General features: G+C 40.0%; 1 protein-coding gene across 4 annotated transcripts in view; it reads right to left on the bottom strand.

Annotated features, from left to right (window-relative positions):
• Positions 1-18,404, bottom strand: part of adamts6 (ADAM metallopeptidase with thrombospondin type 1 motif, 6) — a 75,335-nt gene that overhangs the window by 24,823 nt on the left and 32,108 nt on the right. For 3 of the 4 annotated variants that reach the window (XM_058617632.1, XM_058617631.1, XM_058617634.1), the window contains 6 exons: positions 17,697-17,838; positions 10,809-10,916; positions 7,784-7,929; positions 5,529-5,592; positions 2,015-2,117; positions 455-588 (listed from right to left, as the gene is read on the bottom strand). In XM_058617632.1, the coding sequence (XP_058473615.1) occupies positions 455-588; positions 2,015-2,117; positions 5,529-5,592; positions 7,784-7,929; positions 10,809-10,916; positions 17,697-17,838 (697 nt within the window). The remainder of the gene's footprint in view (positions 1-454; positions 589-2,014; positions 2,118-5,528; positions 5,593-7,783; positions 7,930-10,808; positions 10,917-17,696; positions 17,839-18,404) is intronic. The other variant, XM_058617633.1, reaches the window with a different exon arrangement.

Raw genomic sequence — 18,404 nt, 5'->3', positions numbered from 1 at the left:
TTTCCAAGAGACTAACTTTTCATAACTATTAAGCAACTGAGTTATATCTCATTTTAATATATCTCTTTAAATTATATTTTTTTATTTAAAGAAATCTGCAAAATAGTGCAGAATTTTTTACAGCATTTTAAATCTTTGATCATTTAGTGGTTAGCAGGGCCTTTCTGGATGGAGTTTGCATGTTCTACCCATGTGTGCGTTGGTTTTCTCCATTTTTTTCCAGCTTCCAGCTTTGGGGATTAGGTAAATTGGACACTCTAAATTGACTGTAGGTGTGAGTGTGAGAGTAAATGGTTTGTTTGTCTCTATGTGGCCCTACAATGGACTGGCGAACTGTCCGCGGTGTAACCCCCCTATTGCCCTATGTCAGCTGAGATTGGCACAGCACCCCACGGGACCCTCATATGGAGGATAAAGCGGTAGAAAATGGATGGATGGATAGTTTGAGCCTTACCCTACACTCTCCGTTGATGCAAATGTTCAACGAGTCAGCCAGACACCTTGTCCCATCGATGACCGCAGGAGAACGCTCTGTGTAGAAGTTGTAGCCCTCAGCCAGGCAGTTCAGAGCACAGGGTTTCACGCCACCTGCATACACAGAACATGCAGGCACAGTTATCAACGGTGAGGAAACACACAACATAGCAAGAACCAAGTGTTATCCCGGGACTTGCAGTCAGCTCTGGAATCTCCTCTCTGCTTGTTAAAGATAATACTCATGTAGACCAAACATGGCAGTGTGATGTCACTACAACACCGACACCATCAGAGACAGCACCGGCTGACAACATCTATAAAACTGTTCTTAAATGACAACTACCAGCTGACAGAGCACTGCGAGTCAGTAGGTGATAGATTTAACAAAACAGACCCTTGTGATAAAAGAGATGCAACTTAAGCTCCTTCATCTCTGAAGGGAAGTAAAAGATTTGTTTACATGCTTCACACTCTTATCACTTTTTCTTTGAGCTGTTTGTCTTTTTAGTTGAGTGGATATTTTCCATGATCTACAGACATCAATGGGAGAATGTGGGGGGAGAGTGACACAAGGCCTGTACTCTTAAATTGCTGCCAAAAGCGGTGATAGTACAACTGTATACACACGCGCCGGAGGCATCAACTGAAGGGTGTCTTCACTTTACAAGGAGCTGCATCAAGCGTTGCCAAACTGAATTGTGGGTCCGTTACTTTGCTTTGGTCAAGTTGAGAAATGTTCAGCTTTCCAAAACACGTTATGCAAATATTCCAGCACAGACAATACCCAATCAAATCGCATTTATGTGTTCAACTCAAACACTACACTGTCAAAACTGAGCTCGTGGACAAGGATAAAGGCAGACACAGTGATTATCACTTCAGCAACATTAGCAACTCTTAGTACACAGTTAGCCTTTACGGACGCTGCTCTGCTTACTTACTACTAACTAACTCCTCCAGTGACTAACAGATTATTATTTAAACCTACTAACACGCCAAATGTCACATTTGTGTCAAGTCAAGCCAAGTAGTGCTAGAACTGTATAATGGAAACGCTCCATTTGTAAGATGTAAATTCAATGAATTAGCACCTACTGTACATGTGATAATTTCAACATGCGATAGTTTCAATTTTGTTTTCTTAAAGAGCGAAATATTAGGTGTTGACATAGGAGCAGCCAAAGTATTCATCATGTTTTAACCATATCAACAAAGTATTTGGCCTTTGACCTACTTGCTTTCATGCTAAGATGCACAGTGTGAAGGATAAATGTTGGGTTAACTTAAATCAGCTCATCAACCCATGGATGTCCTGTGACTGGCAACACAAAGCTATTATAGCTAAGTATTGTAAGAGTCGTATAAGTTGTATAAAGTGCTTTAAAGTGGTCATCAAGCACAGAAAAGTGCTTTATAAATACAGACCATTCACATTAGGCCTACTGACGTCTCTACTAGCTAAGGAATGCTTCAAATTTAAATGGTTTGAGGTTTTAATGTAAATCAAAGGATTTACACACTGCAGACATGAACTCACCACCAGTGTAAGGCTTCCAATTGTAGTACTTCCCACGGAAAGGCATGTTGTCGAAATCAGCGCACTGCTTCTCTCGGAAGTCACGGGAACCTGCAGGGCAGGCCTGCAATACGAAAAAGAGTAAACACAAGTGAGACACACTGTACTCCATTTTGCATATCTTGGGACATTTGTGACTAGAAGCTAACTTTTAGAAAAACAACTATAATCCAAATACTTTTTTTTATTTATTTATTTTTCTACTCACACTGAGAAATGATTTGCAGAGCTGATTAAATGAAAAACACATCTACTGTAATATATTAGATTAGTCTTTTTATATTTGATTCACCCATTGTCTTTTAACCATAACTGGATTATCATACAAAAGTTAATTTTTCTTTTTTCTTTCTGGAAATTGCCTGGAGGCCGTATCATTTGCTGTTATTGCCATTTACAAAAGTAAAAGAGTTTATGTTGTTTGTTCCATCACACATTGAACATTACAGTAATGTTACACAGCAAGAGGAATGCAGAAGTGGAAGCTGAAAATTATTTATTCTATTATCATATATAGAATTAGTGTAATTCAAAACATCATGTGCTTAATAATGTTCAGAAAAAATGTGCCCTGTAAAATCTTTACATGAAGGCTAACATGCTGTTACCATTTAAGTAAGTGAATTAGCTGCTTGGACTTTTTCTTTATGCTGGAAAGTTTCTATTTGCATGGAAATAGTTGTTATTTACAAATGCATAAAAGATGTCACAAGATGTCACTTTGTATTTTCAGATGCTAAAGCAGACTTCTTCCTGGGTATTCCTAATTGAGAACAGTGTGTTTTGCGTTTGGAGAGATTGCTTTGTTTTCTTGTGTGGATTTATGATGGATAATGAAGCACGTCTTTGGCAGGGTAATTAGAAACATAAACTCAGTCAGAGGAGGTAGAGAAGTCCAGCACTGCAACACAGGCTGGTGCAGACCTGGTTCTGGCTCAGATTCTAGTTTCTGATTTATCTGGGCTGGGGCTGCACTCTGTGGATGTTGCTCCAATAAGAGGGTGTTTAAAAAGAAAAAAAAGAGGTGGAAAGAAGCATTTTATTGGTGTGAAAAGGTCCTCAGAAACCCCAAAACACTCTCCCCCAGGACAAATAAAAGCTCTTGGGTCAAAGCTGTATTTCACATGCTGAAAGTGTTCCACACTGGAGGCTGAGCCACTTTCACTACCACTCAAGTGTTTTGCCAACATGGCAGCTTTAACATGCACATCAAACATGCAGAGGAGACAAAATAATACCATTACAAGAATGTGTTGAAATGACACCACAGAGCTAAATGATATTTATATGTGCTAACACAGGCTTTAGGGAAGAAGAGAAAGATCACATTATATGTAAGTTATTTATTGTATATTATGTAAGTTATTTAAATTTTTCAATCAACCTGTTATTAACCTGTTATTTTAACTCAGGGTGCCTTAGGACATGTGGATTCTCATTAAATTCAGAATCAAACCAAACCCGCCATGATCTTATCCCAACCAGCTTCTCCAACTACACTCCACTACCAGACCACTTAGATCTCAACCACCTAAAACCCAAAGGTGATGGTGCTTTAGCAGTAAGATGTTGCTTCGGAAGACCCTCGTCATCACTGCCACAACCACAGAATCAGTAAGCCTTGGTGTAACAATCACAAAGTGTCTGTTTATGTGTCTAATATGATCTCTGTGAAATGTTGTATTTCACAGTTCATTGTTTTATGTACTTTGCAGCACCATAGTTTAAAAAGTGATTTGTGAAGAAAAGTTGATTAACTCACTAACTTACATACATCTGTTTCTCTCTCTCTCTCTCTCTCTCTTTCCTGGACAAGGTGTGGTCAGTGTGATGAAATAGTAGTTGGTCGGGGCTCTTGTTTGTTTTCCAAAGAAAACACTCAGTGCTTGCTTCTCAGCTATTATTTTTAAGACTTGCGGTTAAATGTCCACAAGGACCCTAAATATTTCAATTTTCACCTTCTGAAAAAATGGCCACCTAGAAATAGTTGAATAGAGATCTCATCTTGCAGCCATGTTACATATTTGTTTAAATCATTGCTCCAGATCTAAGGAAAAAAGAAAAAATGCTTTCCATGGAAACTCGACTCAAGAGAAATGTCAGAAAAAAAATATGAGTTTTCAAGTGACAAAGAGATGACTGGACCCAAAATCACAGCCTTGTGCTTTGCTATCATCATCTACCTTGCTTTCCATGTCTGACAGCTCAAAGGAGAAACGAGACGCTGCTTGAGCTGATCTCTGCTTTCCTCCGAGAGCTGTCTCTGAGAGAACATGTTCTGCAGGAGAAACGTGAGGCAGCAGTGAAGAGGTTCAGCAGTCGTGCTGAGACAGGCCAGATCCATCCCAGGTCAGAATGCCTCAACACGCTCTACCTCAGTCCACATGCAAATTAGGGAAGAGCATTCATCAAGATGACACTTTGGCCACAAATCATTTCTACAAGAGCGTCGGTTTCGGAAAAGTGTTATAAACCGACTTTTCATTTCCCTGTATAGAAATCAAAATTGGATCGGATGGCACTTTAAAGTCTCATCCCCATGTTGGTACTTTACATACAAGAAAATAATCCTTAGCTGCAGCCCCAGTGCCCCCCTATACACCACCATAAAAAAATCGTTTTCATCATTCAAAAAATATTGTCTTTTATTGTTTGAAAATACACTTGTTTTTGTTTGCGATTGACAGCTCAATGGACCGAAAAAGTCACGGGCTTGGAGTCACTGTCCGTCCGGAACAAAATAATAATAATTCTAAGTATCTAAGGTTTATAATCTGACAAACATTAGTTAATTACTTGGGGAACGAGTTCCAGACGGACAGCAACTCCAAGCCCGTGACAGTATCTCAAACAAAAAACTACGGTGCAAAGAACAAGTAAGGGAGTGCAAAGAACAAATGTATTTTCAAACAATAAAATACAATATTTTTGAATGAATCAATTGATATTTTGCTTTTTAAAAAGTGCTGTTTGCTTCTTAAAAAGTGTTGTTTGCCTTGTGAAAAGTGTCACAAAAAACGACGCAAATCTAATTCCATACAAATCAAGAGCAAAGGCATATCAACATGTCATTCTTAACACTGCATTACAATACATTCATCTTTCTCAATACAATAAATCGCTGAGATAGATCAGTTTCGTCAGAAATAACTGCTTGTAACCTCCTCCAAAAACAACTGAATCTCTGCTCTGAGCTCAGAGATGTGCAACAACGCCTTTGCTCAGGAAAGCCATCTCGCCTTGCAGGGAGCTGACAGGGCACACCGGTCACATCTCTATCCCCCACCAGTGGGGTGCACCCTATACTTTGAGAGTCGCAGCAGCTTTGAAGATCTCAGATCTCAGATCAGCTTTACAGATCTCAGAGTATACATCAGCATACCCCCATCCCCAGTGAATGTCAGACCCTAGGAGCTGTACACCATCGTCTAAATACAGAGCAGACAGATTAAAACAAAGAAATTAAGACACTCACGTCAATGTTACAGGATCTGTAGCGTTTCCTCTCTCCAAGGCAGTACTTTCCTCCCCCAGACGGACTGAGAGAAAGAGGAGAACTGAATGAGCAGGGAATTCAAAAGTGTAGCGACATCTTCAACACATCACATCAAACACCATAAATGCACAAATCACAAAACCTTCAAAGACATAATCTGAGTATATTAAGTAAGGCTTCAAAAAAAGAGGAAAAAAGCGAAGAAATCTCAGCCAAAAGTCTGTCTGCATTTGCTGCTTTGCTGAGCATCTGTGCCAGTGATTCATTCATGAAATCCAAGCCGTCCTAAGAGCTTTTAAGTGTGACATGACATTTAGATTTGGGAGTGTGTAACCTCAGAGCAATTCCCCACTCACTCCTTTTCCTTTATCCACTCTTCACTTCTCATCTACTACATCTCTTAATGGTTTTCTTTTCCTGCTCTTATCATCGCTTGCCTTCATCAGCCTCCCTCTCCTCCACGACTATTTCCACTTCACTGGATACAACTTGGAGGCAATCTCTGTAATGAATGAGTTAAAGGCCGCTGTGACTCTCTTTCCTCTCCCGCCTTTCACTTTGCGCTGATGTCTGAGCACCAGTGATCACTTTACACAGGTGTTCCGCATTATGCCCGTGCCTTCTCCTCTTCCCCGTCTTTCCTTCTGCACCCCCGCCACCCGCTTCTTGTAATCCCAGTTCCCTCTGGTTCACCCTGGCTCTCTCTCTCTCGTGTCTTCCTATGATGTGTTTGACGTAATACCTAGCTTCCAAAGCAGAGGAATGCAAACACTGAAGATGGATATGAAGATCCCAGACGTCTAGCTGCCAGACAGCCATGCACTGAACAATGATTTGTCTGGTGAGCACACATCGGGAGGCCTTAGAAAGAAAAAATCATGCAGCAGGGGAGAGTGAGCTATGGCATAAGTGATTGCATATGATCCACCTCCACATCTGCCGGGGACAAGAGACTAGCAGTGCCAATCATACTTGGAGAGAAATGCTAAATGGTATATTCTGTAACTTTTAATCAAAGGATAGTTTGGGGTGTCACTGACTTGACATTCTGTTGTAGTGCTTGGCCCTAACTTTTCCCCATTGGGCTTTTTTCCCCTTGACTTAAATATTAGTTTTTCAGCTTTGGAAAAAAGATCCAGGAAAGTTAGGCTTTAAATCATCGCCTTTAAAGCATATGTGTGATATCACAGTATGTCTGTAAAGTTTCTAACATTATTTCCTATTTGGTTTTTGTCTCTGCCTGTCTGATAGGTCTCCTTTAGCTCCTTTAGACCTAAACCACCTCCTTCAATGTTCACCAGTTAATATCTAACTGTGTCTGCTGATGCTGAGCAGTTAGAGCACCATGGTGTTTGAGATAATTCCCTCTACAAATTAGCTGCCCATTGAAGCCAAAAACAAATTGATGGGATCTTGAAACGCTGATGTAAAAAACTGTGTCCTCTCTGGTGCTTATGGATGCTGGCTCACTTGGTGCTTTCAAATGGGACTCTGAACACAATCTGCGTGGTGTTAATGCTAATGCGTGTAAACACTGTCACTAAGTAACAAGGATGGTAGCTGGATGGACACTAGAAGAGCCCTCATTCTCCTCTCGCCTATTTTCATTTCATTTTTTTCTCAAATGTTTCATGAGACAAACAACACACAAACAAACCATTTCAAACTTAATTTCCAACAACCAAAAATAAAATATAGTGCTTTATCGGCCACCAAAAAATGACCTTCAGTGGACAATAACAATTGTGAATTCATAGCTTTCAGAAACATCTAAATGGCAAAAATGGGGAACAGTATCACACTGTCCTGACTCATATGGATTTACAGAGAATCACTGATGAGTAACACTTGTGCTTTACCTGCTGTGTCAAAATGTCCACTGTGAAATAAGAACTACGAATTGAGACACTTGTCACGTGTAATATTGAGATTGTTTGCACTACTGCACACCATAGATCAAAATAAGGCATTCTGTTTTAAATGCCTCATCAACATCAAAAACTGGTGAAAATCAGAAGTTAATATTTAAAGAAAATGTCATGATGTGGAAGTGCTGGCTTCACTGAGCAACTATTAAGGCTGTTCAAGGACGGAGACACCTTTAACCCCCTGTAGATGTTTCATACTCAGATCTCTCCTCCCACTCATGTACAACACGCACACACAAACACACACCTGTGGGCAGGACCTGGATGTGTGTGTTCAGCTTGCTGTGGCTTACTTTGCCTACTTACGCTGGGCTGTCACAGTGCCTCATGGAGGAGGACACACCGCCCCCACAGGTCCTGCTGCACTCCCCCCATATGGACCAGGGCCCCCAGCCTCCATCCACACTCTGAGGCCAGGTACCGAATGCTACACACTCCCCCTGGTAGCACCACTGGCCGGGCAGGAGCAGAAACACAGACACACAGACACAGAGGGTTTGGTTATTGTGCAGAAGGGTTTGAATTGTTTCTTTATAACAAAAACATTTGGACACATTAAGGATGGTTTAATAGTCTTTAGTTAAAACAAGACTCACAATAGCATTATTACTAACAACACTGAATACTTAAATGTCTGTTTTATAGTCGTTAGCCCACTATAAATGTACATGTATCTTTATACCATGAAATGTAGACAACACAAAACCTGAAATACCACATTCTCTCTCCTCTAACACACACAGTCAAAGAGTAATTTATGATTACACTATTATCTACAGTATAATTACATTTCAGCACTAGTCCTGTTATTGCTTCTCTCCTACCTATCATTTTCCATTTTGTTATTGCCGTTTCCACATTGTTTCACTTCATTGTTGAACACTTTATGACTCATGTCAGAGGCATTGTTACAGCAACAGATTTTTTTATAAAATAAAGTGTTTATTAGTTTAATTTCTGCAAGAAAAATGAGAATATCGATAGAATGTTCATGTCCGTCTCATCACAATATGCTTGTTATATCATAATGCTATACTTAGAGACATTACTGAGTCACTTTACTGACTTAATGACTCTTTATTATTACAATACTCAACATTTCAACATTTGACTGTTGTCAGGTCAGGTCAACTTGTGTTTGGCTTAAAAACTGGAAACTGGAAGTGGTAAAAGCCAACTGAGTCTGTCAAATGGTCAACAGCACAAAAAACATTGAAGCTTTATTTGAATATTAAATTGTATTTGTTTAAATATATAACAAAAAATAAAGATTGATCCTATTGGGTGCAGTCACTTTTCTCTCAACTTGCAGTGGACAATTGTTATGCTGTGGTACTATCTCTACTCAAGTGAAAATAAATTATTTATAGAAATCCTCAAGTATATTTCTTTGACCTTTTTGAATTTTTATGACACCAAAGTTTAATTACCTGCTTTTTATACCGATGCATCCATGTTTTTATTGTTTTCGCTTGCTAGTGTACTGGCTTTCAGAAGTTCTGTAGATTAGGAATGTAAAGTCCTGTTCAGTGCGTCAGTGTTTTTAAAGCCTTGTGCTAAGCTGTCCTGAGATCCAGAGGGGATCAGGGACTGGACAGTTCATTGCCTCTCCAAGTGTGTCAGTGGGTTACAAACTCAGACTTGGACAGTCAAGGTGAGGGCCACACACTGGGCCACTGTATTTACTTCTTACTCATTCACATCCTAAGATGCTATCCGACCAAGATTAGCTGTGAGGAGAGAGGACATGAGGGGCTCGGGAAAAGGACATAGAGATCAGGACACAGAAGGCAGGAAGATAGAGTCCATTTGAAATGACTGCAAACATCCCTCCATTGGTCAGTTTCTGCCTCTCTCTTACCTCCCTCTGCTCCCTCCCCCATCCTCTGCCTCACTCTATTCCCTGCTCCTGTTGGAAGGGCCTCTCTCCATTACACGCTGGGTGAGAAATGGCTGACATCCATATTCCTTTGAAGCTGCACCCGGCAGGTCCAGACAGGGTTCGCCACTGGCTCTCCTAAAGCTGCTCCAAAAGCTGTCCCAAAGCCCCCCAGGCTCAACCTGGGGGCCCCTGTGTTGTCCAGGACTCTGTCCATGGGCCTCGACCCTCAAAGGCTCCACTGAGCTAATGGTAATCACGGGTGACAGCTCGTGACACTCACCCATTCTTCCCTTTTAGACCTCGGACCATCCAGTGACAATGGCTGCCATAATCCGTGTTAAAACTGTCTCCCCTAACCTGGCTGGCACCAACAGCAAGCCGATGACCTAATGCCTGACCTGCTTATGTGTGTGTGTGTACTGCATGTGTATACATTCACAGAACTCTGGTGCTGCACACAAAGAAGAGTATTGATCGGTTACTGCACCATATCAGCACTCCTTAAAGGGTCAGTCTACCCTATTCTTCTTTTGGCTTCTCCCTTTAAGGGTCGCCACAGCAGATCATCTGCCTCAATCTTAACCCATCCCTTGTGTCCTCTTCTCTCACACCAACTGTCCTCATGTCCTCCTTCACTACATCTATGATCCTTCTCTGTGGTCTTCCTGCCCAGCAGCTCCATCACTATCCCTCCACTGCACGTGACCAAACCATCTCATCCTTGTCTCTCTTACTTTATTTCCAAACCATTGAACCTGAGCTGTCGCTTTAATATGCTAATTTCTAATCCTGTCCATCCTGGTCACACCCAACAAAAATCTCAGCATCTTCAGCTCTGCCACCTCTGGCTCAGCTTCCTGTCTTTAAGACAGTGCCTGCAGAGGCCTGTAGTTTAGGTCAGTCGACCAAAACTACAGAAAAACACACAGTACCTCTGAAGGCATCACATCCCACTCTTAGTTTCAGTTTAATTTGCGCTTAAATCTAGATTTGGAGATTTCTGCTGAAAACTAAAACTAACCCACTGAGGAAATTCCAGTGTGTTAAAAACATAAAACTTACAAAAAAAGAACGTAAAATATCTCCCATTACATCATAAAATGTAGTGACTGTGACTGTAATTTATTAACTTGTCCCTCATCCTTCTCCTTGTCTGGTAACATACCATTAATTTCACTGCTGATTAATCAAAGATTACTGATTTTTAACAAAATGATTTACCATTTTATCCATTAGAGGTAAATGGACAGTAAATAAGCTGTCGTGTTTTGTCGTGAAAATATAGCAGTTGGTGATTAGTGATTACAGATATAAGGCCAATAGTCCTCTTACAGCAAAAAAAGTGTTTTGGGGAAAGATGAACAATAAGGGAAAATCTTTTACATTTGCTTATTTATCACTTTAATTGAGGTGAACTTTTAAATGTATGAGAGACTGTTGATGACTTACCCCTTTCTCGATGCTGCCAGTCTGGCACAAAGTCCCCTCTGCAGCTGGGATACTGTTTGTTACACAGCGGTTGCTTTTGCTAAGGCACCAGAGCTCTCTACACACTTCCTAGGAAAGAAGGCAAAAGCAAGTTGATCAGAATAAATCAATTCAGCAGACTGGTGGGTAAATAGCTGAATCAGGGTAAGAGAGAATTATCAGTAGCCTTGGGTATCGTTTTACATTTTGGTGTTTTTTCCTTCTCCAATTTAACAAAAACAACACTGCGAACAACATTGAAATTCATCCGCACAACTGCAGATCAAACCAGAGGATGAGAGGAGTCAATGAGGTTGAGGTTTGAGGCTGAAAGGCATCGAGGTTTAAGAGCCCATATGCTTTGGATCACGGTGCATCTTGAGCAATATGCCAAGGGTCACTGTGTGCTCTTAATGTTCTCCTATGAGAAATGAAGAGTCAGCTGGATCAACAGCATGACTAACGTTTGCTCACGTTCACCTCAGGACCACACGAGACCGTGACATCAGTTCAAGAAATCACATCTCTCCTTCTTAGGGGAAATCAAGAGTGAGCAATAGGCCTCCCAAGTTTGAGATAAAGACAACTCATAGGCCAAACAAATATCTTAAGTATTACTGAGTGGTCTGAATAAACATCATATCTGCCTGCCTCACTCCCCAGTCTAGGACATCAGGAGAATCAATTTAGATTACTAAAGGACTTGAGTGTGCATGTGTGTGTGTGTGACAGAAATGGAAAGAGTAAGAGAGATAGTTGGAAGACAGCACTAAGTTGCCCCTCAATAAATAAAACCATAAAGTGAACACATGTTACAAGGGAAGCTCTGCACAATCTTGCATTAGATTTCCCATTAAATCGAACCGGGTTGGCTGGCTTCTCCACTTCAAAGGCTTTTACAGGACAATTGTGTGCAGCAGAAGAGCTGGTCCATGAAAGAGAGTTATGATCCCAAGCATAGATTCTGACCTGTGGGGTCAGTAAATATGCCACGGCCCTGCAGCTCCCTGGGCTTATCCAGATTAAATAAGGCCGCAAACTGCCACTCTCTGGTTGCAGTGACTCCCCTCTGCCAGCTGGTTTCAATAACTTGACCCGCTGCTCCATTCACTAAGCTAAAAGGTCAGTGGCTGGGGCTTTAACCAACATGGATGAGACTCTGATTGATTTACGCAAAGCAAGAACAAGCCAGCGATAAAAAGGCCAGGGGCAGTCAGTCTAATATAGCCATCAAAGCTTGTTTATTTTTCATACTGTCAGCTCCCAGTGTTGCTCAGGTTCAACCAAAGGCTTATAGTCAAAACAAGGAAGTGGGAAGTATAGTCACTAAAAACAAATTACTGTAATAAATTACACTAATTAGTTCTCTTGATGTCTGTGTTACTCTTCCCACCTCTAACACAGTCTTGTGATTCAAAGACTGTGATGCTCCTGTGATTCAAGGACCTTCAAAGTCTCTGGATTTATTAGAATCCCTGAAGGCATCATGGGCCATATCCAGATAAATATTGCTCCTATATTGCTACACATACATTTCATTAATACAACACAGTATTTTTGCAAGTTTGATTTAAGTGCAGTATATTTGTGTATACATACAGTTTATTGATATTTCCTCTGTAATTCTACTACCTCTCAGCATGATTAGCTTCTGTTCTGTTCACTGCATTTTGTATTAAACATTACTTTTAAAAGCACCATCACCTTACGGGACTAAAACATTTGCACTGTAGCCTAACGGCCTGTACATACTTCTTTTTCTTGAGGTGGCAAGAACAAGAACAAAGTTGGAACGTTTCGTACTTCACGAGGGAATGCCAACATTTCCGCATTAACCACGCTCACTTAAAATTTCTGGCCAATCACACAATAGTTGTCGGACACCACACAAGTAAATTTCTGCCCAGACGACGGGTCAAGAAAGAAAAATCTGTAAGAACTCCAAAACGTGAACTGGGAGAGAGAACAAATGTCTCTCTTTTTGTGGAGTACGTGCAGGCCTTTAGTAAAAACTTAATGCTTCTGCTAAGAAACAGTCTATAACAATTCCTTTGGGTAATGTTACAGTTAGTCTATATGTAAAAATGCTACATAATTGTATTTAATGGCTTTTATCACAGATATTTAAAAGTCTCTGTGGTTATGAGCTAAGACGCTACCGTCCGCAAGCTAGCTCATTATATTATTGGTTTGTTAAGTTTCCTTGTGGATTTTTTGGGTTTTGTTTGGAGATGGTTTGCTATTACCTTGGTTGATTAATTTGTCCTTGTGTATCTTGTCTTGCTTTTCTTCCTGTTTTACTTTGTAGTTTTTCTTCCTTGCATGTCTTCTGGATTTTTTAAAGGCGACATAGACCGGAAGCTCCAATTAACGCTGTGTGTGTGTGTGTATCTGCGTCATTACCTCGTTTATCAGAACAAACAGTTCAGCCACTGCTGAGAAAATAGGGTTTTATTGTTTTCCTGGGCTCTGCGAAGCGGATCGGCACTTCCGTATGTTGATGTTGTCATCGGTATACCTCACCACTCCTCTCACCACTGTAGCGCCTCCTGGGCACATCAGGTTGCGTACATTCAACCGCAGAAGAAGACGAAGAACTACTCTTGTTGTAGCTGCTGAGATGCAGAGCATCCACCATGCCAGAGGGGGAGCTGTGTATCTGAGAGCTGGCCTACCAATTACGTTACATCCAGGTACCTGGCCAATCACAGGACAGTGGGAAAGCTCTCGTTGGCTGGCCAATCACAACACAGTCCACGTTCTGGGGGTGTGATTTTGGTCTGAAACGCGTGGCTGACGAGTGTCAGTGAGGAGATATTTTGATCGGCTCGTTTGCAGCGACTAAGAGGTTTTTAACAATGAAAACAAGTTAATATATGTAAGTAGACCTCCATAACTAACATATATGTGCGATACAAGCATTCACCTTTAAAGTTTCACCTGATTACTTGATTGCCTGATTAGCCGCACCTGTGCCTCACATGTTTTTCTTTTGCTGTTGAACTATAACAAAAAGAACTCCTTAGGAAATGATTCTCTTTGGAGTAGTACAAACTTCAACATAGAACAAAGTGAGGGACTAACTGACAGACATTGTGTCCTCACACTGCTGTAGCTGGCAACATGCTTCAAGTACACATCTAATGAATTGAGATGTTATATGGGTTTGTTAGTCCGCAATTCAAATTCACTGTGAAACAAACGCTCTCGTCCTTAGTGAATCTAAGCCTGTCTTAGTTCATGAGAATGGTCTAATTCTCATATTGGAAAAAGCATCACAGCTGCCCCCAAAACCATAATTATTCAGCATTATGAATGATTTGAGAAAAGTCTGTATACAACATTTTTTATCTTATTTATAACCCACTATAATAATAATAATCTCTGCATTGCTGTTCATAAACCAGCTGAACGGAACGCGCCAGGTCACATGCGGTGGTAAATTTTCCTCTCTGTCCTTGAGATGAATTAACATGATGTAGAGCAGTTTCCAGAATTCTTGTTTGTTGTTGTTTAAACACTTACAAATCATTTTGTTATCTTCCAGTCTTAAGCTGAAGCAACGGTTGTTCTACATGAGAAATATTAAAACTACATTGTGACATATTTATAGATAGATTATAGATAAAACTTTTGATTTACACTGGTGTAAGTTCTCTGCCTTTCCCATCATCGTTCCTCTCTACGCTTCGCAGCACAAACGTTTAGAAAACAGACAAAATACACATCTTCATGTGGAAAAGTTCAATAGGTAATGGTTGAGTGTTAGCGACAGAGACCAGACTCTTCAATTCTGTAAACCGTTTATCCATTTCTCTGGTCATGCCTGTCCTGTCCATGCGGCTGCAGAGGGCATCTCTTTCACAGATGGCTGTATAAAATAGATCTGATTGTCAGATGAAAACCTCCAATCTAGCCCCGCTGAATCATTGCTGGAACCCAATCTGCTCATAAATCTCATAAATGTGTCTTTCATGCTGATCTGAAACCACAATTATGAGCTTAGGAGCCAAAATAACAGGGCTTGATTTGAGGCCTGTTATAATCTGCTGTCAGACATTTCTTTCAGTGACATGAAATAACCATGCGATCTCAGTCTAATCTGTATTTCTCCCCCACTTCCTTTGTTCCCTAATGTGCCCAAATATTTATGTAACGCAAGACAACGTCACATTATTGTTTATTAAACTTTTGATTCTTTCATTTTACTGTGAGGTTGCTAGTCATCTGTCGCTGCCTGTGTCACGTCATCAGGTTTTCTCATTATTTTGGCAAGAGGGTGATTCATTTCCATTTGAGGTTAAAAATAATGATAATAATAATAATATAATAAAAAGTTGAAAGGAAAACAGAACAATGAGTGTGAAAAGACACCTGTAAATCAGCTCTAACTGTCAAACAGTAATGAAACAATTATCTTCTTCATGTTTTACCTCTCTTTGATCTCTACTCGGAAACATAAACTGTTATTATTTCCTTACTACCCGCAGGGGACTAAACATCACACACAAGTTAATTCAATTTACAGTTTTAAAAACAACCAATCGTTGCTGTCAAACCTTGTATCCTAAGAGATGCAGCCATTTATCAATTAGAAATCATCAACCACTGTACTGTATTTTTGTATTATTTCTGCTTTGTGTAAATGGGAGTATTAACTTGTTTTATCTAGTTGATGACTTTTAATTTGTCAGTTTTCTGACAAGCAACTAATCATTAATCAAGAAAATAACTGTCAGATTGATCAATAATGAAAATAATTGTCATTTACAGCAACCCCTTATACCTTTGCTGATATCATAAATCATGATGTCCACTTGTCCACTTTTAAACCCATTTTTACTCTTTGGCTTTTGACCCAGTATGAGACGTTGATTTTATCTTTTTTTTATAGCTTTATTGTATGACTTGTTTATCTGTGGTGTTTTTTATACTTTCTACAGTATTTTATTGTTTTTTTATATTATGCTGTTATATTAGGTCTTATGTTTTTATATTTTATTTGTTTTAGTTATCTCTATGTTGGATTGGATTGGAAGTGCAGTTATGATAGCAGAGGGAACAAAGGACAATTTATATTTATTGGTGCGAGATATGAACCTGCACACTAATATAATGCTTTTGCAGTATTTTTGCATCATGCCATATGGGTCTAACATACACTCATATGTTTCTGTATATTACTTGAATACAAAAATGTTTGTAGTCAGATTAAATATTCATAGCAACCAGGTACCACATGATTTGTATGTGAGCCTCAAAGACGTTTAAGTCTTTGTCTGACTGTTAAAGGTCCAGGTGGGAATCACGACTGGAACAGAACGAGAACAGTAGGAAAATATATGCTTTTATGATCTTTATTTAAAAACTGAATGAAATGAATATATTACGGTCAAGGTGAATGTAAAACCAGTCTGGAGTGTCCCTGATAAATAATTAGAAAGAAAAAAAAAAAAAGCAATAACAGGCCTTACTGGGTCATATTGCATTTAAAAAACAGATGTGCCTGCACAGAGAGCATGTCCAGATGAAAATGAAGTTGGTTTGATGAAAAAAGAAAGCCATTAACAATAATTTGACAAGCTATTTTAGCCATGTGGTATGCACTTTAGAGACGCTGATTTTAACTGTTTCCCATTCACAGTGAGGTGCTTCATCCTGCACAGTTTTAATGACAACACTGATGAAGATGAAGATGTCAAACTACTGAACTTTGGCCTCGATATAGGCAAGAACAAAATTATATTTATACATTATATAGGCAGTGTCAGTATATCTGATTATTTTGATCTAACGTGTGTATATATATTTATATGTGTATATATATATATATATATATATATATATATATACACACATATGTACACATATATATAAATATATATACATATATGCCAATGTGTCCTTGGGTCCTGTGGTAGAATAAAAGTGCTCTATAAATGCAGACCATATAAAAACATCAGGTAAGCCTCCATTTGAGGACTGCTTTGTCCATTCAGGCTGCAGTCGAAAGCTCAGAAAACCATACTTTTAATTTGAAAATGAAATGAGAGGCTGATTAAGCCTTTCAGCTCTACACGACTCTCTTTGTGTTTCTCAGGATAGCATCATTTTAATCTTGTGTCACCCAGCAAAATTCCCATGCTGGACACAGGAAGTGATTCATTTTATGTAAAACACAGAGGGAGGCAACAGCAACATTGCGCAAGTAAATTGAGACAGCTGCAAACAGGTTGACTGGAAACACAAAGGAGGGCCCTCTGAAAGTTTCAGATGTAAATTCTAATGGTCAAAAAATGCAGTCAATCAGTATTTTGTATGTTGTTTCATCCCAGAATGCTGCAGTACTTTTGGGAGTGTTGAGTAAAAGTGAATACTCGTAGCCTAAGACTGCAGACACTCAGATTCCACTGCCTCCGTATTTTGTCACTTTCCCTATTGGTGCCATTGTAAACCTTTGGCTTTTCACAGAGCTTGTCTGGCCTTGTGCTGCTACTGTATACAAAGAAACGCTCCCTTAATCAGGTGTCACAGTATTGCTTACAGAGCCCGTTTTCAAGAGAGCAGCATACAAGTAACATTTGATCATTTCTGTTAACGAAGACTAAACAGAGGCAGAATAATAACATTAACAACAACAAAGTAGGTAGTATATTCAACCTCTGCCAATAAATCCTCCTATATGTTGGACCTTAACTGGTGTGTGATACCTTTAGATTTGTTAGATCTAGTCCAGTGTGGGTCTTATGTCTTCACTGTAATAAGCCGCACCACTTTAAACACAGTGTAAAACAGGACTCATTCTGGATCAGTGAGAGGAGAAGATGTGAGCGGTGTGGCGAGGTGGTGTGCAGCGGCGTGGTTTCTTACCCCATACTTGCACTGGCGTGATGAGGCCCCGTACTGGAAGCGACACTGTTCGTCTGCGTCGTACACCTGCCCCGGGGCCACTGTTGGGTACAGGAAGTCTCGTTTCAGAGGTTCATTGTCCAGACACGTCCCCCGACCTGAGCTGTCAAAAAAACAAACCTACAATAGGATTGTTTCTTACACAAAGGAGCCATTCTGTATGATTCAAACACCCCACCTCCTCTTTCTCTCTCTCTCTATTAGAACTTGGCTGGTGTTGTTTAATTTTACCACTAAACCACCACTGTAGGAAGAAGCTTGTCAAAGATAAAAAACGACATATAATTAATGTTGATATTACACATCAACACCTCCTAATCAAAAAGGAGTGCTGAAGCACAAGCGGAGACATATTCCTGGAGGCGTGGGGGGGGCATGCTGTCGGCTGATCTGCCCGTCTTACAAAACATAAAACTTTCCCTGATTGTATGGTTATGTGCTCCACTGTTCACTGTGTCACTTGTTCTACTGGATCCACGATGGAGCCAATAAAACGACAGAGCAGCAGAGAGGAAGAGAAGAATCTGGAGTGAGCCACGGGTCATATGTCCAGGCCTAGGATTATGTTTAGTCTGTTTTGTCAGATAGAAATATGTGCACTCAAGAGGAACTCTCAGAAGACACATACACTAACACACACACAGTCACAGCAAAAAAAAAAAAGAAAAG

Source organism: Solea solea, chromosome 19, assembly GCF_958295425.1.
Source record: "Solea solea chromosome 19, fSolSol10.1, whole genome shotgun sequence".
Lineage (NCBI taxonomy): Eukaryota > Metazoa > Chordata > Actinopteri > Pleuronectiformes > Soleidae > Solea > Solea solea.
Note: the sequence above shows the minus strand (reverse complement) of the source record. Positions and strands in the feature narration are given on the sequence as shown.